At 42.3% G+C, this 26,743-nt stretch overlaps 3 protein-coding genes across 3 annotated transcripts; all 3 read left to right on the plus strand.

The window, feature by feature from the left end:
• The first annotated feature begins 4,356 nt into the window (after nt 1-4,356).
• LOC128331151 (olfactory receptor 5A1-like) lies at nt 4,357-5,289 on the plus strand. The gene has a single exon (XM_053264502.1). It carries the CDS (start codon nt 4,357-4,359, stop codon nt 5,287-5,289), a length of 933 nt encoding a protein of 310 aa, XP_053120477.1.
• Nucleotides 5,290-11,340: 6,051 nt separating this feature from the next.
• LOC128331152 (olfactory receptor 5A1-like) lies at nt 11,341-12,279 on the plus strand. The gene has a single exon (XM_053264503.1). It carries the CDS (start codon nt 11,341-11,343, stop codon nt 12,277-12,279), a length of 939 nt encoding a protein of 312 aa, XP_053120478.1.
• A 7,780-nt stretch (nt 12,280-20,059) lies between these two features.
• LOC128331153 (olfactory receptor 5A1-like) lies at nt 20,060-26,631 on the plus strand. Its single transcript, XM_053264504.1, has 3 exons — nt 20,060-20,973; nt 24,052-24,088; nt 26,590-26,631. The coding sequence occupies exons 1-3, from the start codon at nt 20,060-20,062 to the stop codon at nt 26,629-26,631; spliced, it is 993 nt and encodes a 330-aa protein (XP_053120479.1).
• The last annotated feature ends 112 nt before the right edge of the window (nt 26,632-26,743 follow it).

The raw sequence follows: 26,743 nt of genomic DNA on the forward strand, positions 1-26,743 counted from the left end.
GTGCTCTCTTAAGAACTGCAGAGTAATGAGAAAGCCTTTCCTGAAATGTAAAACACCAAATTGTCATGTGGAAAGTTCCCTTTGTACAGTCAGGAGTGGAGTGGAATAGAATCTGCGCATATATTAGGATGGCATGTCAGAGACATGGATCCATCTAGCTCTCTCCCTCAGATCTTATATTTCTATGAGCACTGACTTTTCCCCCAGTGGAAGGGCATGCAATTCTCACCAGCAACCAGAAGTACTCCCATCCAAGAGTAGCTTAGTAGAAGTTATAGCATCTCGATATTTCCAGCAGTGATGACAACTTCTCATGTAATTAATGTTAACTCTTTAAGCATGTTTTAGTTCACTACTAGTAACCCATATATCTCACTATTGATTTACTGGTAATTTTAATAGTAATAATTAATAGTTTTTTTCAGCTCAAGATGGGCTAAGGAGGGATGCATCCAAGAAAACATTTGTAAGGTGCAGCTTCTGCCATCACCTCTTCTAGATACATCATTTCAGGTCACAGTGCTGCCACAAAATGCCACCTGTGTAGTAAATGCCCTGCCTGAAATGCATGATTCCTTATGGAGGATATTAGTTTCCTGTCGAAAGACTATGCTTTCCCTCTGACTGGATGCTTTATTACACCTTAGATAATTTTCCCCAAAGGAAACAATTAAATATTTTTGATGCAATCCCAGGATATTAATTTGTATTTTAAATTATATTCTGCATACACTTTGCAGCCAGGGATATATAGCATTATAAAATGAAATGGGTCCTCTCAGAAATCGAGTTCACCTTTACTTAAAGAACATGTACATTTCTTCCTTTAGGGACCCAGAAAGAAGGGAGGGAGGTTGGGAGAGTAATGCAGAAGTAGATGTAGTTTCCTACACCTACTATAATCCTTGTTCTTTCTGTTGCACTTCATATGTATGAAGAAATTTCATACTGAGAATCAGAGGGTGAGCAGTTTAAGGTAAGTTCATTGGCAATAAAAAGGATTCTGCAGAATTATTGTGGGTCTTCCAAAATTTGGAGGATGGGAAAGAGAAACAAGTATCAACTTGCTGTGCAAGATGTTTCACAAACAAGACAGTTTGACAGAATGAGAATTTACAATAGACAGATTTGAATAGGAAACATGATGAGCAATAGCTAGGATGAATAATAGCCAGGTGATTTGTTTGAATTTGGAACAGTGATAAATATTCCTAAACTAGATAGATGCTCTATAGCTATCTGTTCTTTAGCTTTAATGGAGAATAAGTTGTAGGCAGTGTTCTCTCTAAGGCGTGTGCACATGCATGCACACACAAGTTTTTTAAATATCTGTTCAGTTAATTTTAGATCCCACTCAGATAGAATCAGGATGGTCCCACTCTGAATATGCATGCACACACATTGCCTTGATACTGCTGCCCAGAACAAAATTAATTCCACACACAGAGGAAAAAAATTAGAGAGAACACTGGTTGTAGGGTAATGTTTCTGGAAGCTTTTGATCTAGAATTGAAAAATTTGGTTATACAGTAAGCCAAACAACTCGGAGGCACTGAGTCAGTAACACCTACTTTTCTGCAAACATTGCAAAACTGCTTGTGCAAAATATGTCCACAAGCATGATGTCACTTTTAATGAAGCAGAAAAAAGTGGAAAACAAATTTTTAAAATATATTTCCATATTTGCCGACTGAAACACTTTATGACATGAGGGAATTTTGTTTTTGTCTTCGTGGAAACCAATGCAATTTGCAATGCAATTTCCTACTTGTTTGGTATCCTCAGATTCCATCCAGTTTTAGACTCGATTGGAAGGAAATCATTATGTTGTTAGAAAATCAGATAATGGTGCTCGCGTGACAAGTTCTAATCTTACCTATTAATTATTTCTCATCTGTGACAAATTTAGGAACGGAAAAAAATGGAAGCCTCTCACCAGTTTTGTGAGGTAGGAAATTTTATATCTAAAGTATTTTCTACAAAATACATGTCATGTTGGGAATCAAATGGCAAATCGATTACCAGTAAGTTTTCATTGGGCTCCCCAGCTTATAAAATGAGCGGGGGTATCTGGATGGTCAGTGTTGGAGTCAGGGTACTGAAATAAGTGTGCCCTTGATCATATCCTTTGACCTACAGTATTCTCATGTTCAGCCTGCCAGTAATCCTGAGAATATTCAGCAATTATGTTTGGCAGCTCAAAAGAGCCCAAATAAGCATCCAGGTTTTGCTGTCTCTCTTAATATATCTGGAGAAACCGGAACTCTGTGGTTAACACACCTTCTATGATGCCTGTTACAATGCTGGAGTTAAAGATTCTGTTCCAGAAGGCAGAACTTTATCCTCTAGGGAAGTTGCTAGAGACAACAAGAGGAGTTCAGCTCCGGAGCTGGTGGTAGCAGTTGGAGGTTAGATAAGGAAAATGAGATATGGTTAAAGGTGAAATGCAATGGGTTTAACACAGTACCTCAGCACAAAACTCACAAAGTTAACAAGGTGACTGTTGCTGGTGTCTTTTAGATTGTGAGTCCTTTGGGGACAGGGATCCATCTTATTTATTTATTATTTCTCTGTGTAAACCACCCTGAGCCATTTTTGGAAGGGCTGTATAGAAATCTGCCAAATAGAATGAATGAATGAATGAATGAATGAATGATAAAAGTTGGTTAGGTTGAAGGTTTTGACACAGGGTAGGAAGTTGTAAGGAAAACCGTAAATAATAATGAGAGACATAATAGAAAGCAAGGACCAGGCCAAAAAATTGTTTAGATCTGTAGTCTCAGTTGGAAGTGATGTTACTGGAAGGAGAACAGTGAAAAGCTCTTATTCTGCCCCTTCAGAACTGCTTCCAGAGAGAAAGAAAGGATGTATGTAACATCCCTGAGTCTGGTTTTATTTTCCAGTGGGATCTGAGGGGATCTGCAAACAAAAGGAATAAAATGTAAGGAACAAAATGTAAGATTTCAATGTTTTGATTAATAAAGGTAATAATAAGGAAATTATCAAATCTCCATATTCCCATTCTTCCACATGCCTTCATCCTCATTACATCAAATGCTGAATTCAGCTGGACTTGATCCCAATTTATGCCATGCAGCATTGGAATGTGTTTAAGAAAAAGAGACCCATTGTGAAAGACAGTGGATCATATGATCTTATGTCCTGGATGCATTTCTCAGTCAATATGGGTGTAAAAAAGACTGGCTCATATTCTGACTAAGGAAGCACTAGTTCAGTAACCTTGTGTTCCATATTAAGGCTGCAGCATGTGGGAAGGATGCAATGATCTACTCTTCCTTCCACAGCTGTCTGCTTCATGAAAAAATATTTACCAGAGCACCAGGGAAATATTTTGTGTAGTACAGGCAGCTGTAGAATGGAGGGGAGATTTCCCCCCTTTCTGTGTCTTCATATAGCCATAGTCAGGAATATTTATTTATGTACATTGACATTGGTATCATAACAGTATTCATTAATTGCTGTGAGTTTTGCTAAGTCATGATGCTACGTTATTGCATCTAAGAACATATTTCAGCCACTAGTGTATAACACCAAAGCTGATGTATCACATCAAAACATCTGTTAACTTTGAACATCTGGAGCCGGGTCTCACGATCCATGAGACCTGGCTTAGTGAGCTGAGTGGGCAGGGAGCCCAGGCCGGCGGGATCAGCAGCTTTTCACCTCCCCTCCAGGGTTCTACTCATGAGTAGAAGCTGCACAAACCACGCCACAGCTACTCACAATCCAGAAAACCAGGTTTGGGGGCAGGGGTTCTTGAGCGGGTTACCCGCTCTAGAACCACCGGGCTAGCAACCGAGCCAGGTGGATCTGATGATAGGCAAAAATCGGACTGGGCTCTCGTAGCCCGATTTTTGCCGATCGTCAGAATAGCCCCCTGCTTTATGTTTGTTTGGGTTTTTTATGCATTAAAGAGAAAGCTTGTGGAATTTGGAAGATGTGTATCTCATAGTCGTTACACCATCGTATTAATTAATTAATTAATTAATTAATTATATAACACTGCTGCAACATTGCTTCCTTAGTCAAGATGCTATCCACTCTGTAATACCAAGACACGGAGTAGGTAGTATTACTAATTACTGAGAGGACTGGGGGAGATGTTTGAGGTCTTCTAGTATATGCTTGGAGATCCAACTAATGCATGCTCTGCATTAATCAGGATGCCAGCCACTTTCCATAATAAAGTCAAGAGGAGAATGATTTAAACCTTAGTGAAATGCAGTGACTTATAAAATTGAGTATGCATGTAAATCAAATGTGAGATGCCTTCTACTCAATTATACAAATCTGTTTGTAACATATTCTAGTTCCCCTACACTTCTGGAAAAGAAAATGGAAAATCAGACCACAGTGACATATTTTATCCTTTTGGGATTTCCATACAATCCACCGATCCAGATGTTCCTCTTCTTCACCTTTGCATTGATCTATGTGGCAACACTGCTGGGGAATATGATGATTATGATTGTGATAAGAAGCAACAGAAACCTCCACAGCCCCATGTACTTCTTCCTGAGTCATCTGTCTTTTCTTGATATCTGCTATTCTTCAGTAACGGTGCCTAAGCTGCTCACAAATCTCTATGGAAGCAAGAGAATTTCATACAATGGCTGCATTGCCCAGGTGTTTTTCATCGTTCTGACAGGAACCACTGAAGCACTCATTCTTGCAGCAATGGCTTTTGACCGATACACTGCCATATGCAAGCCCATGCATTATGTGCAAATCATGAACAGTGTATTTTGTAGATTGCTGATGGGAAGTGCATGGGCAATAAGTTCCCTATATTCAATGTTAAATGCATTATCCCTCTTGAAACTAGTGTTCTGTGGTCCAAACATTATCAAGCATTTTAGTTGTGAACTCCCATCTCTACTTCCCTTATCTTGCACGGAGACATTCCTCAACAGGATTATGTTTTTTATTACTGCTACTACATTAGCAGGTTCTTCATTCTTTGTTATTCTGGCATCTTATATCCAAATCATCTCTACAGTGCTGAAGATGCATTCAGCAGCAGCTAAACGGAAAACCTTCTCCACCTGCAGTTCCCACCTCATTGTTGTGATGTTATTTTATGGCACCAGCTGCTTTAGGTATATGAGTCCAACCTCTAGCTACTCAGCCATTGTGGGTGAATTTTTTTCCATCCAATACAGCATTTCAACCCCAATGATAAACCCCATAATTTACAGCCTAATAACAAAGGAGGTGAAGGAAGCCATCAAGAAACTGATTTGGTACAAGTCTCTGGCGTTATGTTAGATTAAAGAAATCCACAACTGATCGGAACCAAGTTGTAAAATAAGTACACTGATATTTCTCAGACTTGCTTCAAGCCCTTGAATTTATTAAAGTTAATACTCCATAGTAATTTAGGGTATAAAGAGTCAAACTGGATTTCTACTGTTTAGCAAGCTGATTGTTTAATTCATTGTTTTGGGGAAAATCCACTCTTTTTTAATGCATATGGAAAGGATATTGAACTGTAGTGTTATCCCTACAGATTTCCAAAGCCACTTTCTTTGAATTAGGTTATGGCTGGATCAAAATCCACTCCTGTGGGAATACATGGAGTTACAATTTCCCCCTCCTGAATGATGCTAGGTCATGTTGAGTTTCATTCCCCTAGTGCATTCCAGGTCGAAAAAGAATGGCAAAGTGTATGAGCCAGTTACTGAGAAGACCAGCTACACTTTGGCTGCTGTTGCTACCTCCATCGGGTCTGTGGGCTTAGCCCGCTCTCCCTGCAGATGATCAAAGGGCAGCCCTGGGGCAGCCAGATCGGCTGCCCACATGTCACGGAGCCGGCAGGGGCTGCAGGGATCGGGGGCCGCATGAAGTCCCAGGACTCCCTGAGCAAGCAGGTGGGGAATAATGGAGAGACCCCCAAGCCTGGGAAGCTGTTTGCAGCCTCCCGGCGAGGGGTCTCCTCATGTGTTGCCATGGCGCAGAAACATGCCACAGCAGCACACAATCAACCAAATGGGTTTAGCGGAGCTAGTGCTCTGCTAACCTCATTTAAGGGGAGGGGTACTTTTGGTGGTTTGCTGCCAGGAGCCACGCAGCTCCCGAGGCAGCAGATGACCAGTAGGAATCGGGCTAGGCTCCCTTAGCCTGATTTCTTCTGGTTGTGAGAATAGCTTCATTGACAAAAGGTTTAGAGACAGCAGGTTACACCATTCTCTATTAACAAGGTTTAAACATCCGGGCAGACTTTTTTCACCCCACACAAGTCTTATTTAACAGAATTCCTTGACCTCTTAAGACATTTCAGCCATTGGGCTCCATGCCCAAGAAAAGCCTTTTATATTTATGTCAAATAAATATTTTAAAAGATAAATATTTATTTAAACTATATTTATTAAAATATTAAATAAAAATATTTAAGATAAATTTAATAACCTTGGAAGGCCGGGCCAAACAAATAAGTTTTTAGTGCTCTCTTGAAGGCCAACAAAGAGCCCAAACTATCTATCTATCTATCTATCTATCTATCTATCTATCTATCTATCTGCTGGGAGTGCATTCCACAGGCCAGGAGCAGCCACAGAGAAGGCCCTCGTTTATCTCTCCTTCCCCCCTTGGAGCTATAGGTTCAGCCCATTAAGAGCTACAGCAAGGCCCATTGCTCCTCCTCCAATTCTCCAACTCTCCTCAAACAGAATCCCTTCTGAATTGCAGCCAATTAGACTTCATCCACTGGTGCACATTCCAGGTGTGAGGCAGCCACCCCACCCCTGCTGCAAGTCAAGCCCAACATGGCTTCCTCTCCCCAGGAAACCCCCTCTTTTGCCTGCCTAAAAGACTGGCTGTGTCATCCCCCTATCAATATGCACTTTGCCCCCTGTGACAGCTGAAGCCTGGGTGGGCGGGTGGGTAGGTAGAGGGCTTCTCTACTTTGCTAGGTCTGGGTGCAGCTGCCCATGACACAACCAGGATTTGGAGGGAGCCAACCAAGGGAAGGGGAATGCAGCTGTGGTAGAAATCCTGTATCTTAGGACTGGAGGCAGGCAATGGAATGCCTCACTGTCCTTGAGGACTGTGCCTTTTCTGCTGGAGGGAGGACTTAAGCATTTCCAGAAGGAAAGTGGGTGCAGGCAGGCAGTCAGGCAAGGCATGCCTGGAGAATCTTGGGGCTCTAACTGGGACATAGGTAAGGCACACTCAGAGGCATGCTGAGGTTGACCAGAAGTTGGTATCACCTAGAGACCAGGCCAGGGGAAGAAGTACTTTTAATTAGAGACTGTTTGAATAGTTTGGGTTTTAATAGTTTTAACGTTGTTTTGATTTTAAATTGTTACAATGGTTTAACCTTTTTAGTGGCTTTTATTGAGTTGTTGTATACAGCCCAGAGACTTGTGTTTTGGGTGGTATACAAATAAGTCAAATAAAATAAACAAATAAACAAATATGATGTTGGGTTGTGGTGAGAAAAGAGAAGCAATAACAATGGCCCCCACGGATGGTGAATCGTCTGCTCGCCTGAGGGGGGAGCAGGCTTAGCTCGCTCTCCTCTCAAAACCCCTCATGGATCTTCTCATGGATTGTGAGAAGAGCCTCTGTTTGTGTGTGGGTGCACATGAGTGTGTCTGTGTGTGTGTCTGTGTGTGTGTGTGTGTGTGTGTGTGTGTGTGTGTGTGTGTGTGAGAGAGAGAGAGAGAGAGAGAGAGAGAGAGAGAGAGAGAGAGAGAGAGAGAAACCAGGGGAGACCTATGGAGGCCCAGCTAGGCTCCACCATCTACCATTGGACCCAAATTGGACTCCACCATTGGACCCAAATGTCTCCATCTTCGTGGCAGAGCTGGTCTACCAATAGGTTTTCTGGGAGAGTAGATTCACTCATTAAACCCAATTGGTAGACTAGCTCTCACAAGAAAAACAGTGCAGTTCAAACACTGTTTTCTTGGGAGAGATGGTCAACCAATTGAGCCTAATGGGGAGACCTGCTGTACACATGGAAAACCAATAGAAGCAGTAAATTGGGCAAACAAAATGATGGTTCAAATCAATGAATCGCTTAAAAATAAATCAGGGTCAATTTGATTCAACCTCTAGAATCGTCATTGAAGTCAATGGTGATTTGATTCAAAGTTGAATTATTCAAATTGACCTGATTTGAATAGAATCAATTCATCCTTGAATCACATTTCACATCCCTCCCTACTCCTCTGGGACAACTCAACATTGAACTGTCATGATCTGCCTCATAGTTGAGTGGCGGTGGAGAGAAGGCAAGGATCTGCCTTTGCAATGGGGGGAATTAATCATTGCATTCCAAGAGGCAGACACTGGGCATTGCATTTCATTTGTGGTGGTCAGTGAGGCTGGCCATTGCAGTGCTATGAGGATGCTTGAAATCCAGCTCTCAGGGAGTGGAAACATTCCTGCAAATTATTGATCTAGTAATGACAAATTTGGTGATATTTTGAGCAACACATCTCTACGGCACTAAACCAGGAACCAAGACTTTTAGTCCAAGGTAGTGCTACTCAGAAAATCAGCTACTCAGAAAATCCTGCAAAAATTGCAGGTCTACTCATGCAAATTATTACCCAGATACATGACGTCCCTTGAAGCAGAAATGATGTTCAATTTAAATGAAGCAAAAATAACTCCCCAGATTATGAAATTTCCAGGGATGTCTGAATGGTCAGTATTGGGGCCATGGTGCTGAAATAGGTGAGCCCGTGACCTTATTCTTTGAGTTATTCTCATGTTCAGCCTGCCAGTACCCCTGATAATATTCAGCAATCATGTTTGGCAGCTCAGAACAGCCTCAATAAGCATCCTGGTTTGGCTGCCTCTCTCAATATGCCTGGAGAAACAGGCACTCAAGGGTTAAAATTGAATTAATTAATAATAAAACACATTCTATGATGCCTGCGGCAATGCCTGAGTTAAAGGTTCAGTTCCAGAAGGCAGAAGATTAACCTCTAGAGAGTTTGCTGGGGCAAAAAGAGGAGTTCAGTTGGGCAGCTGGTGGTAGGAGTTGGAGGTTAGATAAGGAGAAGGCAATATGGTGTTAGGTTAAAGGTTTTGACACAGGGTAGGAAGGAGAACCCTAAATAAAAATCAGACAGAGGGAAGCAAGGACCAGGCAAAGAACTTGTTTGGATCTTTGGTCTCAGTTGTAAGTGATGCTAGTGGAAGGATGAAAGTGAAAAGCTCCTATACTGCCCCTTCAGAACTGCTTCCAGAGTGAAAGAGATACATTCATGGAGGGCAGGTCTATCAATGGCCACTAGCCTGGTGGCTATTGGCCACCTCCAGCCTCAAAGGAAAGATGCCTCTAAATGCCAGGTGCAAGGGAGCAACAGCAGGAGAGAGGGCATGCGTTCTGTGAAGGAATAGCTGTCTTTCCCACCTATACATTCAATGCTGCCACCAAATAGATCTTGTGTATGGCTGGGTTTTTTATAGCTGGAATCACTCCCACTTACAACAGCCAATATACTTTTGGCTTTTGGCTTAGCCTGCTCTCCCCACACACAAGCAGTCAGTTTGCTCCGGTGGCCGAAGCGGCCGCCCACACGACTGCTGGCTCCTTTATGGAGCCGGTGGGGGTTGGGAGGATAGGGGGCTGCGTGGACCCCAGAAGCTCCAGCATGCCCTGCATGAGCAGGGTCTACTCATGAGTTGCCACAGCGTGGAGCTGCGCCACAGCAACTCATGATCAGAAAGGCCAGGTTAGCGGAGCATTCGCTCCACTAACCTGGGCTTAGGGGATGGTTGCTGAAGCAGATGACCCACTTCTGTGAGACGAGACTCGGCTGCGAGGCCATTGGTTCTCATGATCATGAAAAAACGGGCTAGGCTCCCTTAGCCGGATTTCTTCATGACAGCGAGAATAGCCTCTATGCCTTTCCTCTGGCTGTATGCTTTTTTAACAGTGTAAATAATTTTCCCCAAAGGAAACAATTAAATATTTCAGATGCCATCCCAGGATAAATATCACAGATGCAATCCCAGGATATTAATTTGTATTTTAAATGATATTCTGCATACTCTTTGCAGCCAAGGAAAAATAGCATTATAAAATGAAATGGGTCCTCTCAGAAATCCAGTTGATTTTTACTTCAGGAAGGTCTAAGTTTCTTTCTTTAAGTATCTAGAAAGAGGGCCAGGAGGGAGATTAAAGCAGAAATAAGCTGTGAAAACAATATTTCTTTTTCTTTTTTTGCACATCATATGTATGAAGGAATTTCATACAGACCAAACCAAGTTGAGAATCAGAGTGTAAACAGTTTAAGGTAAGTTTACTGGCAATAAAGAGGTTTATGAAAACTTATTGTGGGTCCTCCAAAATTTGGAGAACAGGGTGAGAAGGGGAAAAAAGTATCAATTTGCTGTGCAAGATGATGAACAAATAAGACAGGTTGACAGAACGGGAATCCACAATAGATAGCCAATGTCTGGCTCAAATAGGAAACATGATAAGCAATAGATAGGATGAATGAGTAACAGACAGCTAGTTTGTTTGCATTTGAAACATTGATGAATATTCTTAATCTAGATGGATGCTCATTAGCTATCCACTCTTTCACTTTAATGAGGAATATATTGTCTCCAACACAGTAGACCTCAGTGTGATTTTAATCATATTCCATGAATGGAGCTTGATGGCATGCCAGCCACACTCTTCTGTATGTATGATGTTCATCTCCTACAGAATTCTGTTCTCAGTTCAACCTGTAAAAATCTCTGTATATTTCAAACAAAGGAAGATAATAGGCAGTCACACATTGTGTACAATTAAGCCACACACTTCTGCATTTGAATTCCACCAGTGTACAATAAGGTCAGGAAATGAACTAAAATGCAAGATATGATGAAATAAGCGGATCATAAAATTCTACAATTGTAAGACTGACACCTCTACTACAGCAGATAACTCTCTGGAACATGTGATGCCACTTGAACACAGTGCATGCTTTCCCCATACTCCAAGAGTGACCACTGAGTACCTGAGATTGGGAGCCTTCCCTGCAAACTATACTCACCACCACCTAACCTGCCATCTTCCCCCTCCTCTTCCTCCTCTCCAGAAGCCTTGCCATCCTGTCCTCCAATCTCTTTGCTCGGCTGCACCTAATAGTGAGCTATTCCCTCTCTTCCTCCAAGACTTCCTAGATCTGAAAGGAAAGAATAATATGGAACTGAAGGGGAAATTTGTGGAGAGGAGAGGAGCATTTTGGGTTAAAACTGGGCTAGCTTTCTAGGGGATGAACTATCACACAGATTAACCCATGCCTTCTGTTTGACTTGATGGTAATTTCTTTTTTCTTGCAGTATACACTTTTGCTGAAAAGAAAAATGGAAAATCTGACCACAGTGACTTATTTTGTGCTCCTTGGATTTTCATACAGCCCACCAGTCCAGAGTTGCCTCTTCTTGGTGTTTTTGTTTATATATGCGGTAACCCTAGTGGGAAATATTGTGATTATGATGGTAATAAGGGGCAACAGTCACCTCCGCAGCCCCATGTACTTCTTCCTGGGTCATCTGTCTTTTCTTGATGTCTGTTTCTCTTCAGTTACTGTGCCAAGGGTCTTAATGAACTTAGTTTCAAGCCGGACAATTTCATACAGTGGCTGCCTTGCCCAGATGTTTTTTGTCATTTTCACAGCCTGCACGGAAATTTTTCTCCTTGCAGCAATGGCTTATGACCGATATGCTGCGATATGTAGGCCTTTGTATTATGCACAGATCATGAAGGCTGCCTTTTGTAGAGGGCTGGTGGGGGGTGCCTGGGCAATAGGTTTCATACATGGATTAGTAAATACACTGCCTGTACTGAAGCTAAAGTTCTGTGGTCAAAACATTATCAGACATTTCAGCTGTGAGCTGCCTTCGTTGCTTGCCTTATCCTGCTCAGAAACTTTCATAAGCAGGATTACGTTTTTCATTACAGGTAGTGCAATGGTAGGTTCCTCATTCGTCATTATTCTGGTGTCCTATATCCACATTGTCTCTACAGTGCTGAAGATGCATTCAGCAGAAGCTAAACGGAAAACCTTCTCCACCTGCAGCTCCCACCTCATTGTTGTGGTTTTGTTATACGGCACTGCCTGCTTTAGGTATATGAGGCCTAACCCGGCCTCCTCAACAATTATGGATGAATTCTTTTCTGTCCAATACAGCATTTCTACCCCCATGCTGAACCCCATTATCTACAGCCTGAAAACAAGAGAAGTGCAAGAAGCCATAAAGAAACTGATGAGGTATACACCACTGGTTTCTCGTGTTCTCTAAAATGGTTAACCGTTAGGCCAATCAATCAATGTAATGGCGAATTACACACTGTGTGGTTGTACGGAATTCTAGACAAATCTTGTCCCCATCTAATTATCTGTATAAATTTAGTCTCCGGAAGTTCTGCCATGCCTTTACTCTGGCCCATTTCAATGTGTAACCTTTGGCTGTTTTGGAGGGAAGTTATGGCTGTACTTTGTATTCCCAATGTCTCTTCTCCTGCTGTTCAGGCATGATTGAGTCAGTAAAGCATGTATTACTTTACTGTATATTTTATGAAGATAGTCATCCTCTTCTTATTGGTCCCATTTTGTTACACTATCCAGGCAAGCTGGATGACCTTCATGTAAATCTCCTTCTTTCTGATTCTGATGCTGAGATTACCTATTGTGTGGCTGAATTTATGTTGTGGTTAACCACCCAGAGATGAAAGTTTGGGGCAAATTCTGTCCCATTGCCTGCAATATTAGGAAAAAAATTGGTTAACCTTTATGTCATGTAAGGTATATGTGTTATTGGGTGGTTGGTGGGATGTTCTAGTATCCTTTAATGTTATTCATTATATTTAGTATTAGATTACTTTAAGTTGTAACTGCCTGTAACTGTTGATTGTTGTAATTACTGGCTGGTTATGGACTGTAATAAATGGTGGTGATGGCATTGAATTGACAAATGAAACCTGAGTAAATTTAAAATCTTGTTGCTTTGCTAGGAGTAGATGTAAGTTTATTGTTATTATTTAATTCATACTGATTTAAATGATAGTAAACAAAATTAGAGACACCGATCCAAAAGAAAAAGCAAATCCTATACATATTTACTCATACATGCAGCACCTATCTCTTCCCTCCTCTAACTGGTTCCACTGCACCTCCTGATGAAATGCATATGTGTTGCAATGCCCATCTGACTCCATTGTCACCATACCCTAGCCCAAGAAGACACAGAACAAAGTGTTGGTTATAAAAAGGGCCACAACTCTATTATCCAATTATTTGATTGATTTGAGCAGCAGACAATAGGAGGGAAACACTCCACCCCCCACAACAGTGTGGGCCTATCAAGGCAGGGTTCAGATGCCACAATCCTAGCCCATACCCAGAGAGCCAGTGTGGTGTAGTGGTTAGAGTGCTGGACTAGGACCGGGGAGACCCGAGTTCAAATCCCCATTCAGCCATAAAACTAGCTGGGTGACTCTGGGCCAGTCACTTACCTCTCAGGCTAACCTACTTCAAAGGGTTGTTGTGAAACAGAAACTCAAGTATGTAGTACTCTGGGCTCCTTGGAGGAAGAGCGGGATATAAATGTAATAATAATAATAATAATAATACCCTAAATGGGCGACACACCCTGACTCCAGCAAGAAGCAGGTGGGAACCTGCTTCTGTCCCTTCACAGTATAGTCCCTTCTCCAACTCCAAAAATTTTCGTCTCCTGAAGCTATTTTCACCAGGCTGCAGCAAGAGATGAAGGGCAGGAGGAGGGCAAGAGATCAAGGACCCTCTATTGGCCTGGGGGATACTCTAAGCCATATACTCTATATGTTTCAGATCTTTGTGCCTCAAAGGTAGGACAGAATTCCCTTAACATAAATAGAGATATGCTTTTCTTTCTACCCAAATGAGAAAAGGAAAGAGTCAGTGAGCTACTATAATGTCCTGAAAGGTGCTTATGTCTGCTCTTAAACTGAAAACCTTTTGATCTGAGAATTGCCTTTTGTCCCCGGCCCCTGGCCCCAAGAAGACACTGACAACCATATGGTGGGTAAAAGGGCCACAGTTTTATTGATCAAATATAAACAGATTAGCAGGCCTTCCTAGCCAACCCCCAAAGGGGGCCAGGACCCTTCTAGGTCTTCACATACCCCGGACCACGCAGCCCAAGGGTTAGTGAGGTCCTGAAGCAGGTTTCATGGTGAATCATCCTCTCTGGGCTGCAAAAACCACAAGGGAGCGATTGATCAATCACCCATTTTAACTGTCCAAGGGTGCTCACCGATGTTCCATCCCATCTACTTACCCCCCAACCCGCACTGTCCCTGCCACACAGGGAGGTTAGCCTAGCTTTATCTTCCTGCCCCAACACTCTCCAACACCTCCACAATGGAGAGTCCAATCTGCTTCTGCCTGCATTGTTGCCAGCCTGAGCCAAGCCTATAGATTCTCTGGTAGCATATGAGATTTTCAATGACAAACCATGAATCCACTCTCATATGCTACCAGAGAATCTACACTCAAAACATCTCAGAAACAACAGAACCCAGTACCCCATGGGTTAGCAACCCTATGTGCTCTACACCACCACTCAATCTGGGCCACTCTGTGCTTTGGTGAGCTACCCAGCTGTGTTCCTGCTTGTTTGACTGTGCTTTGACTCCGGACCATTTGGACTCTGTTTGTGGAATTCAACCTCCACTTGGTTTGACCGACTGGATATTGTAACGACTCAGCCTGGCTGTAGTTTGGACATTGCTTACATTCTCCTTTTGACCCTTTGCCTGCTTCATGTTTCATCTGCTGATATATAGCTCTTGATTAGCCTGACAGGTTTACGACAATCTGTTTCAAATTAAATATTCAGAGTCTTCTCAATCTGATCTACCTTTTACCCCTATATCAAAGCCCTATGGGAAGCCGATCCCTACATATCTGGGTGGGTGGGTGGGGAGAATAACAACAAACAAAAAGGTAATCACATTATACCTCCATTACTAAGCAGGCAAAGGCTGGGCTGAGCTGGCTGGGCTGGGTGGAGGATCTGCAGAGAGCTGCAGTGGGCAAGGGCAGCCAGCACTGGCCACTCTGCCTCCTTCCTTCCTTCCTTTCTGGAGAGCTTCAGGCTTCAGTGAGGCCTACACAAGGCCTCTCTGGAAGCCCCGCCCACCCACCAAAAAGCTGAGAGGTGGGGAGGGAAGGAACTGTAGAATCTTGTAAGCTGCTTAGCTTGCCAGACCAGCAAGCAGGAGGGTGAGCAGGAAAGAGGGTGAACAGGGCAAGGGGGGCTGGCAGAGGAGCCTTGGGGGCCTCTCAGACCCTGTGAGCCTGGGGACAATTTCTCCCCTTGTCCAACGGACCCTATGACCCTGGTTGGAGGTTAGATAAGAAATAGGAGAGATGGTGTTAGGTTAAAAGTTTTGACACAGGGTAGGAAGTTGTAGAGCCACCTAATGGCACAGCGAGGAAATGGCTTGACTACCAAGCCGGAGCTTGGTGGTTCAAATCCCCACTGGTATGTTTCCCAGACTATGGGAAACATCTATATCGGGCAGCAGTGATATAGGAAGATGCTGAAAGCCATCATCTCACGCTGCGCGAGAGGAGGCAATGGTAAACCCCTCCTGGATTATACCAAAAGCAACCACAGGCACAGGGCTCTGTGTGAGCCAGGAGTCGATACCGACTCAATGGCAAACTTTTCTTTAGGAAGATGTAAGAAGAACCATAAATAATAATGAGAGACATGGTAGGAAGCAAGGACCAAGCAATGATTTTTTTTTGGGGGGGGGGGATCTATGGTCTCAGTTGGAGGAGATGGTAGTGGAAAGAGGAAAGAGATGAGCTCCTATTCTGCCCCTTCAGAAATGCTTCCAGAGATAGACAAATTCATGGAGGGCAGGTCTGTTAATGGCTACTATACTGGTAGCTAAAGGTCACCTCCAGCCTCAGAGGCATGTCTCTAAATGCCAGTTTCAGGGGGAACAACAGCAGGAGAGAGGGCATGCCTTCACCTCTTGCCTGTGGGCTTCTCAGAGGCATCTGGTGGACTAGTGTGTGAAACAAGTTGCTGGATGAGACAGGCCTTTGGCTTGATCCAGTAGGACCCGTTCTTATGTTCTTATCAGGGTTTGTGCTCATACGTTGAATGCTGAATTACTTTGATTACTCCCAAATTCTTCTATCCAGAATTGCGACATGTGCTGTCTTAAGAACAGCAGAGTAATGACAAAGCATTTCCTGACATGTAAAACACCAAATTGTCATGTGGAAAGTTCCTTTTGTACAGTCAGGGGTGGAGTGGAGTATAATCTGTGCATATAGTAAGATGGCAAATCCATCTAGCTCTCTCCCTGTGCTCTTATATTTCTATGAGCACTGATTTTTTTCCCCAGTGGAAGGGTATGCAATTTCTCACCAGCAACCAGAAGAACTCCCATCCAAGAGTAGCTTAGTGGAAGTTATACCATCTCGGTATTTCCAGCAGTGATAACAACTTCTGCATTTGAATTCTGCATAACAACTTCTCATGTATCCAATGTTAACTCTTTAAGCATGCTTTAGTAACACTAGTAACCCATATATCTCACTATAGATTTACTGGTAATTTTAATAGTAATAATTAATAGTTTTTTTCAGATCAAGATGGGCTGAGGAGGGATGCATCCAGGAAAACATTTAACAGGTGCAGCTTCTGCCATCACTTCTTCTAGATACATCATTGAAGGTCACAGTGCTGCTACAAAATGCCACTCGTATAGTAAATGCCCTCCCTGAAATGCATGATTCTTGATGGAGGAAACTAGTTTCCTGTAGAAAGACTATGCCTTTCCTCTGACTGGATGCTTTATTACAGTTTAGATCATTTTCCCCAAAGGAAACAATTAAATATCTCAAATGCAATCCCAGGATATTAAGTTATATTTTTAATGACATTCTGCATACTCTTTGCAGTCAGAGACAAGTAGCATTATAAAATGAAATGGGTCCTCTCAGAAATTGAGTTGACCTTTAGGGAATGTGTAAGTTTCTACTTTTAGGCACCCAGAAAGAAGGGAGGGAGGGAAAGTAATGCAGAAGTAGGCGTAGGAAACTATAATCCTTGTTCTTTCTGTTGCACTTCATATGTATGAAGGAATTTCATACTGAGAATCAGAGAGTGAAAAGTTTAAGGTAAGTTCATTGGCAATAAAGAGGATTCTGAAGAATTATTGTGGGTCTTCCAAAATTTGGAGGGTGGGCAAGAGAAAGAGAAACAAGTAGCAACTTGCTGAGCGAGATGTTTCACAGACAAGGTGTTTTGACAGAATGAGAATTCACAATAGATAGCCAATATCTGGTTTGAATAGGAAACATGATGAGCAATAGCTAGGATGAATGAGTAATAGCCAGGTGATTTGTCTGAATTCGGAACAGTGATATATATTCTTAAACTAGATAGATGCTCAATAGCTAGCAAGTTTTAATGGGGAATATGTTGTAGGCAGTGTTCCTTCTAAGGCGTGCACACACAATTTTTTTGATGTCCGCTCAGTTAATTTTAGATCTCACTCAGATAGAATCAGGATGTTCCCACTCTGACTATGCGTGCACACACGTTGCCTTGGTACTGCCACCCAGAACAAAATTAATTCTGCAAACAGATTTAAAAAAATTAGAGAGAACACTGGTTGTAGGGTAATGTTTCTGCAAGGTTTTGTTCTAGTAATAAAAAATTTGGTTATACAGTTAGCCAAACAACTCTGAGGCACTGGATTAGTAAAACCTATTTTGTGTCTACAATATTTTGCATGATAGCTATTCAGAAAATTCCGCAAAAATTGCAAAACTGCTTCTGTAAACTATGTCTCCAAACATGATGTCACTTTTGATGAAGCCGAAATAAGTGGAAAACAAACTTTTTAATATAGTTCCAAATTTGCCAAGTGAAACACAAATTTTCTTACAGTTTTGGACTATGTCATGGGAGGATTTTGTTTTTGTCTTCAGGAAAACCAATGCAATTTCCTACTTGTTGGGTATCCTCAGATTCCAACCAGTTTTAGAGTCGATTGGAAGGAACAGAGGCGTAACCACCTTGATTGTATCCTTTGACCTATTCCCATGTTCAGCCAGTCAGTAAGCCTGAGAATATTCAGCACTTATGTTTGTCAGCTCAGAAGAGCCCCTATAAGCATCCAGGTTTTGCTTTCTCTCTTAATACATCTGGAGAAACAGGAATTATGTGGTTAACACACTTTCTATGATGCCTGCAGCAATGCTGGAGTTAAACGTTCTGTTCCAGAAGGCAGAACATTACCCTCTAGGGAAGTTGCTAGAAACAACAAGAGGAGTTCAGCTCAGGAAAATGAGATATGGTTAAATGTTAGTTATGTTATGGAGAGGAGAACTGGTCTTGTGGTAACAAGCATGACTTGTCCCCTCAGGGGATGAAGCTGCTCTGGGAAGAGCAGAAGGTTTCAAGTTCCCTCCCTGGTTTCTCCAAGATAGGGCTGAGAGAGATTCCTGCCTGCAACCTTGGAGAAGCCGCTGCCAGTCTGTGAAGACAATACTGAGCTAGACAGACCGAAGGTCTGACTCAGTATATGGCAGTTTCCTATGTTCCTATGTAGTACCTCAGCACAGTACCTCCAGTGACTGTTGCTGGTGTCTATCTTATGTTTCTTTTAGAGTGTGAGCCCTTTGGGGACAGGGATCCGTCTTATTTATTAATTATTCCTCTGTGTGAAGCGCCCTGAGCCATTTTTGGAAGGGCAGTATAGAAATCAAACGAATGAATGATAAAAGGTTGTTAGGTTGAAGGTTTTTACACAGGATAGGAGGTTGTAAGGAGAACCATAAATAATAATGAGAGACATAATCGGAAACAAGGACCAGAAAAAATAATTGTTTGGCTCTGTAGTCACAGTTGGAAGTGATGTTACTGGAAGGAGGAAAGTGAAAAGCTCCTATTCTGCCCCTTCGATCTGCATACAGAGAGAAAGAGAGGATGTATGTAACATCCCTGAGTCTAGTTTTACTTCTCAGTGGGATCTGAGTTGATCTGAAAACAAAAGGAACAAAATGTACGGAACTGTAAGATCGCAATGCTTTGATTAATAAATGTAATAATAAACAAATTATCAATTCTCCATATTCCCATTCTTCCACACGCCTTCATCCTCATTACATCAAATGCTGAATTCAGCTGAACTTGATTCCAATTTATTCCATGCAGAATTGGAATGTGTTTAAGAAAAAGAGACCCATTTCAAAAGACAGTGGAACATATGATCTCATGACCTGATTGTATTTCTCAGTCAATATAGGTGTAAAGAAAGACTGGCTCATTCTTTGACTAAGTAAGCTCTAGTGCTTGTGTTCCATACCTTGTGTTCCATACTAAGGCTGCAGCATGTGGGAAGGATGCAATCTACTCTTCCTTCCATAGCTGTCTACTTCATGCAAAAATATGTCCCTGAGCATCAGGGACATATCTTGGGCAGTGCATTTCAATTGCTGTAAATTTTGTTGAGTCATGATGCTATGTTATTACATCTAAGAACATATTTCAGCCACTAGGATATAGCACCGAAGCTGATGTTTCACATCAAAACGTCTGCTAAAATTGAACAACTGCTTTATTTTGGGTTTTTTATGTATTAAAGAGAAAGATTGTGGAGTCTGGAAGATGCGTGTCTCATAGTCATTACACCATCTTATTTATTTATTTATTTATAATATAACACTGCTGCAACATTGCTTCCTTCGTCAAGATGCTAGCCACACTGTAATACCATCAAGACACAGAGTAGGTAGTATTACTAATTACTGAGAGGACTGGGGGAGATGTTTGAGGTCTTCTAGTAAATCCTCACAGATCCAACTAATGCATGCTCTGTATTAGTCAGGATGTAAGCCACTTTCTGTGATAAAGTCCCAAGGAGTTCGTTTTACAGATTAGTGAAATGCAGTGACTTATAAAATTGAGTATGCATGTAAATCAAATGTGAGATGCCTTCTACTCAATTATACAAATCTGTTTGTTTGTAACATATTCTAGTTCCCCTACCCTTCTGGAAAAGAAAATGGAAAACCAGACCACAGTGACATATTTTGTCCTTTTGGGATTTTCATACAATCCACCAGTCCAGATGCTCCTCTTCTTCACCTTTTCATTGATATATATGGCAACGCTGCTGGGAAATATGATGATTATGATTGTGATAAGAAGCAACAGAAACCTCCACAGCCCCATGTACTTCTTCCTGAGCCATCTGTCTTTTCTTGATATCTGCTATTCTTCAGTCACAGTGCCTAAGCTGCTCACAAATTTCTATGGAAGCAAGCTAATTTCATACAGTGGCTGCATTGCCCAGATCTATTTCATCTTTTTGACTGGAACTACTGAAGCTTTCATTCTTGCAGCCATGGCTTTTGACCGATACACTGCCATATGCAAGCCCATGCATTATGTACAAATCATGAACATTGTATTTTGTAGATTGCTGGTGGGAAGTGCATGGGCAATAAGTTCCCTATATTCAATGATAAATACATTATCCCTCTTGAAACTAGTGTTCTGTGGTCCAAACATTATTGAGCATTTTAGCTGTGAACTCCCATCTTTGCTTGCCTTATCTTGCATGGAGACTTTGCTCAACAGGATTAGGTTTTTTCTTACTGCTACTACATTAACAGGTTCTTCGTTCTTTATTATTCTGGCATCTTATATCCAAATCATCTCTACAGTGCTGAAGATGCATTCAGCAGCAGCTAAATGGAAAACCTTCTCCACCTGCAGTTCCCACCTCATTGTTGTGGTTTTATTTTATGGCACTGGCATCATAAGGCATATGAGGCCCACCTCAACCTCCTTAGGCATTGTGGATGAATTCTTTTCCATCCAATACAGCATTTCAACCCCGTTGTTAAATCCCATAATCTACAGCCTAAAAACCAAGGAGGTGAAGGAAGCCATCAAGAAACTAATTGCATACAAGTCACTGGCATTATGTTAGATTAAAGAAATCCACAATTGATTGGAACTGAGTTGTAAAATAAGTGCATTGACATTTCTCTGACTTGATTCAAGCCCTTGAATTTATTAGAGTTAGTACTCTGTAGTAATTCAGTCTATAAGAGCCAGGCTCGATTTGTGTATATCTGTTTCTTCTACCGTTCAGCAAGGTGATTGTTTTATTGATGTTATTGATTGTTTTATGAGAAATCTCCTTTTTTTAAATGGCTACGGAAAAGGATATTGAACTGTAGTGTTATCCCTACAGATTGCCAAAGCCACTTTCTTTGAATTAGGTTATGGCTGGCTCAAAATCCACTCCTGTGGGAATACATGGAGTTACCATTTTCCCCTCCTGAATGATGCTAGGTCATGATAAATTTCATTCCCCTAGTTCATTCCAGGATAAAAAAGAATGGCAAGGTGTAGGAGCCAATTACTAAGAAGACCAGCAGCACTTTCAGCTCTGTAGCTGCTGCCACCACCTCAGTTTTTTCTAGTTAAAATAGAAGAATTCTTTTGGGGGCAAGGTTTACAATAAGATACGAAAGTTTGGGCAGTAAAAAAGCTTAAAATAAATAAAATAAGCCAACCCACAACAAAAAATATCAGCTATTTCTTAGCGTCCCCAGAATACTACTGTAATTTCTTCCACCCTTAGACTTTGCACTTCACCTCTGTGCTAGGCATTCTTCTTTATCCTTTTTTATTTGTGAAGAACAAAAAGGAAATTTGCATCTATAATGTGTATAGATGCAGACTTCCTTTTTGTTCTTCACACAGTCTACTGTCACGGGAGTGCCAGTATCGTTAAGATGTGGAGTACTTTCAACATTCCACCATTATGAGCCCTGAACAATTTCCACCATTAAACGCCCAGAGATGAGAGTTTGGGGCGGTATACAAATTTGATAGATAGATAGATAGATAGATAGATAGATAGATAGATAGATAAGATAACTGCTGCTTATTATATTTATTGGTAATTTTAATAGTAATAATTAATAGGTTTTTTTCAGCTCAAGATGGGCTGAGGAGGGATATATCCAGAGAAACATTTAACAGGTGCAGCTTCCCCATCACTTCTTCTAAATGCTCCTGATGATTTTCTGCCTGATGAATCATTGCAGGTGACAGTGCTACCACAAAATGCCACTCGTGTAGCAAACATCCTGCCTGAAATGCATGATTCCTGATGGAGGAAATTAGTTTTCTGTAGAAAGACTATGAGGCGGTTCCCACGATCAGTGGGAGCCGCCTGGGGATGGTAAGCGGGTAGAGCGGGCTTAGCCCACACGACTGCTGGCTCCGTTATGGGGGCTGGGGGGATTGGGGGCTACGTGGCCCCCAGAAGCTCCAGCATTCCCAGTGCGAGTGGGCAGAACATGCTGGTTAGACCCCTGAGCTGGGAGGCTGCTTTTTAGCCTGCCGGCCGGGGGTCTACTTGTAAGTTGCCGCAGCATGGAGATGCGCCACAGCAACTCACAATCAGAAAGCCCAGGTTAGCAGAGCGCTCACTCCGCGAACCTGGGGTTAGGGGAGGGTTGCTGAAGCGGGTGACCCGCTTCCACCATTATAACTGCTGAACAGTCTATTGCTTATATAATCAAAACCACTTGTCCAGTCTGTATGACCATTTGCATACATCAGCTAGGTGTCATGGGTAAACATCCATCCAAAGTTGGTGCAGGCACATTGACAAATGGTTTAGATACTGAAGGTGAAACTTTTTCTCTTTTAACAAGGTTTAAACATCCTGGCAGACCTTTTTTTCACACCACACAAGTCATATTTAACAGAATTCCTGGACCTCTTAAGACATTTCGGCCATCAGGCTCCATGCCCAAGTCGAGCCTTTTATATTTATCTCAAATAAATATTAAAAATATAAATATTTATTTAAACCAATTAAAATACTCAATAATTTTTTTTAAGATAGATTTAAAAACCTTGGAAGGCCAGTCCAAACAAAAAAGTTTTTAGGGCCCTCTTGAAGGCCAGCAATGAGCCCAAACTCTGTGTGTGTGTGTAAACCTTTTTGTTTGGCCTGACCTTCTTATCTTAAAATTTTTTATTTCGTATTTTAATTGGTTTAAATAAATAATAAATATATTGGTTTAAATCTCCAAATCTCTCTCTCTCTCTCTCTCTCTCTCTCTCAGAGATATATATATATATCTGGTGGGAGTGCATTCCACAGGCCAAGAGCAGCCACAGAGAAGGTTGTCTTTTCTCTCTCCTTCCGCATTGGAGCTATAGGTGCAGCCCATTAAGAGCTACAGCCAGGCCCATTGCACCTCCCCCAACTCCCCAACTCTCCTCCAGCAGAATCCCTTTGCAACACCAGCCAATGAGACTTCACCCACTGCTGCACATTCCAGGAGTTTGGCAGCTACCCCACCCCTGCTGCAAGTCAAGCCCAACATGGCCTCCCCTCCCCAGGAGACCCCCTCTCTTGCCTGCCTATAAGACTGGCTGTGTCATCACCCTATCAATATGTACTTTGCCCCCTGTGACAGCTGCAGCCTGGATGGGTGCATGGGTAGGTAGAGAGCTTCTCTGCTTTGCTAGGTCTGGGTGCAGCTGCAAATGCCACAACTAGGATTTGAAGAGAGCCTATTATTATTATTATTATTATTATTATTATTATTACATTTATATCCCGCTCTTCCTCCAAGGAGCCCAGAGTGGTGTACTACATACTTGAGTTTCTCTTTCACGACAACCCTGTGAAGTAGTTAGGCTGAGAGAGAAGTGACTGGCCCAGAGTCACCCAGCTAGTTTTATGGTTGAATGGGGATTTGAACTCGGGTCTCCCCGGTCCTAGTCCAGCACTCTAACCACTACACCACGCAATCCTGTCTCTTAGCACTGGAGGCAGGCAATGGAATGCCTCACTGTCCTTGAGGACTGACCCTTTTCTGCTGGAGGGAGGACTTATGCATTTCCAGAAGGAAAGTGGGTGCAGGCAGGCAGACAGGCAAGGCATGCCTGGAGACTGTTGGGGCTCTAACTGGGACATAGGTAAGGCACACTCAGAGGCATGCTGAGGTTGACCAGAAGTTGGTATCACCTAGAGACCAGGCCAGGGGAAGAAGTACTTTTAATCAGAGACTGTTTGAATAGTTTTAATGTTGTTTTGATTTTAAATTATTATAATGGTTTAAACTTGTTAGTGGTTGTTAGTGATTTGTTGTAAACAGCCCAAAGACTTGTGTTTTGGGTGGTATACAAATATGTCAAACAAAATAAACAAATAAACAACAAACAAGCAAATAATAAAGTTCCTGGCAAGGGGGAAGAGGCATGATGGTGAATCGTCTGCTCACCTGCGGGGAGAGTGGGCTTAGCCCGCTCTCCTCGCTACCCCCCTCCTGGCTCTTCTCACGGATTGTGCGAAGAGCCTCACTGTGTGTGTGAGAGAGTGAGTGAGTGAGTGTGTGTGTGTGTGTAAGAGAGAGAGAGAGAGACCAGGGGAGACCTATGGAGGCCCAGCTGGGCTCCACCATCTACCTCCATTGGACCCAAATGTCTCCATCTTCGTGGCAGAGCTGGTCTACCAATAGGTTTTCTGGGAGAGTAGATTCACTCATTAAACCCAATTGGTAGACTAGCTCTCACAAGAAAAACAGTGCAGTTCAAACACTGTTTTCTTGGGAGAGATGGTCAGCCAATTGAGCCTAATGGGGAGACCTGCTGTACACATGGAAAACCAATAGAAGCAGCAGACTGGGCAAACAAAATGATGGTTCAAATAGATGAATCGCTTCAAAATGAATCAAGGTCGATTTGATTCAACCTCCAAAATCGTCATTGAAGTCAATGGTGATTTGATTCAAAGTTGAATTATTCAAACTGATCTGATCTGAATTGAATCCAATCATCCTTGAATTGCAGTTCACATCCCTACTCCTCTGGGACAACGCAACATTGAACTGTCATGATCTGCCCCATAGTTGAGTTGAGGTGGAGAGAAGGAAAGGATCTGCCTTTGCAATGGGGGGAATTAATCATTGCATTCCAAGAGGCAGACACTGGGCATTGCATTTCATTTGTGGTGGTCGGTGAGGTTGGCCATTGCAGTGCTATGAGGATGCTTGAAATCCAGCTCTCAGGGAGAGGGAAACATTTCTGAAAAGTATTGATCTAGTAATGAGAAATTTGGTGATATATTGAGCAACACATCTCTAAGGCACTAAACCAGGACTTTTAGTCCAAGATAGTGTGCATGATAGCTACTCAGAAAATCCTGCAAAAATTGCAGGTCTACTCATGCAAATTATTACCCAAATACGTGATGTCCCTTGAAGCAGAAATGATGTTCCATTTAAATGAAGCAAAAATGACTCCCCAGGTTATGAAATTTCCAGGGGTGTCTGGATGGCCAGTATTGGAGCCATGGTGCTGAAACAGGTAAGCCTATGATCTTATCCTTTGAGTTATTCTCATGTTCAGCCTGCCAGTAACCCTGAATTTTAATATTCAGCAATCATGTTTGGCAGCTCAGAAGAGCCTCAGTAAGCATCTAGGTTTTGCTGCCTCTCTCAATATGCCTGGAGAACCAGGCACTCAAGGGTTAAAACACATTCTATGATGCCTGCGTTAAAGGTTCAGTTCCAGAAGGCAGAAGATTAACCTCTAGAGAGTTTGCTGGGGCAAAAAGAGGAGTTCAGTTGGGCAGCTGGTGGTAGGAGTTGGAGGTTAGATAAGGAGAAGGTGAGATGGTGTTAGGTTAAAGGTTTTGACACAGGGTAGGAAGGAGAACCCTACATAAAAATGAGAGACAGAGGGAAGCAAGGACCAGGCAAAGAACTTGTTTGGATCTGTGGTCTCAGTTGTAAGTGATGTTACTGGAAGGATGAATGTGAAAAGCTCCTATTCTGTCCCTTCAGAACTGGTTCCAGAGTGAAAGAGATACATTCAGAGAGTTGGTCTTGTGGGAGCAAGCATGACTTGTCCCCATATCTAAGCAGGGTCTGCCCTGGTTGCATATGAATGGGAGACTTGATGTGTGAGCACTGTAAGAAATTCCCCTCAGGGGATGAAGTCGCTCTGGGAAGAGCAGAAGGTTTCATGTTTCCTCCCTGGCATTTCCAAGATAGGGCTGAGAGAGATTCCTGCCTGCAACCTTGGAGAAGCCGCTGCCAGTCTGTGAAGACAATACTGAGCTAGATAGACCAATGGTCTGACTCAGTATATGGCACTTTCCTATGTTCCTATTCCACCTCCAGCCTCAAAGGAAAGATGCCTCTAAATGCCAGGCGCAAGGGAGCAACAGCAGGAGAGAGGGCATGCGTTCTGTGAAGGAATAGCTGCCTATCCCACCTATACATTCAGTGCTGCCACCAAATTGATCTTTTGTATGGCTGGGGTTTGTATGGCTGGGGTTTTTATAGCTGGAATTACTCCCATTTACAACAGCCCATATACTTTTGCAAAAAGAACAACCCCAGAAACCAAAAACTCAGTAGAGTGGAAAGGCTTATAGGCATTGGGTGGAGACTATTAAAGAAGCTCCTAATCTTTATATAATAAGCAAGTTTACTTGGGGGGGAAATTGCTCAATTAAAACTTTAACTGTTTAATTTCTTTACACAGAAAAACCTACACAAAACAAGTACCAAAGATCATGGAAGATAAAAGCAATGTTTGGGGAAATGCATAAACTGGTCCCTACAGAGTCCCCTGCAGTTACCTTCTTCTCAGCAACTGGCTTGTTCTGCAGTCTCTAATCCTGTCACAGTTCAGGCCT

The sequence above is a fragment of the Hemicordylus capensis genome, chromosome 6 (assembly GCF_027244095.1).
Source record: "Hemicordylus capensis ecotype Gifberg chromosome 6, rHemCap1.1.pri, whole genome shotgun sequence".
Classification (NCBI taxonomy): Eukaryota; Metazoa; Chordata; class Lepidosauria; order Squamata; family Cordylidae; genus Hemicordylus; species Hemicordylus capensis.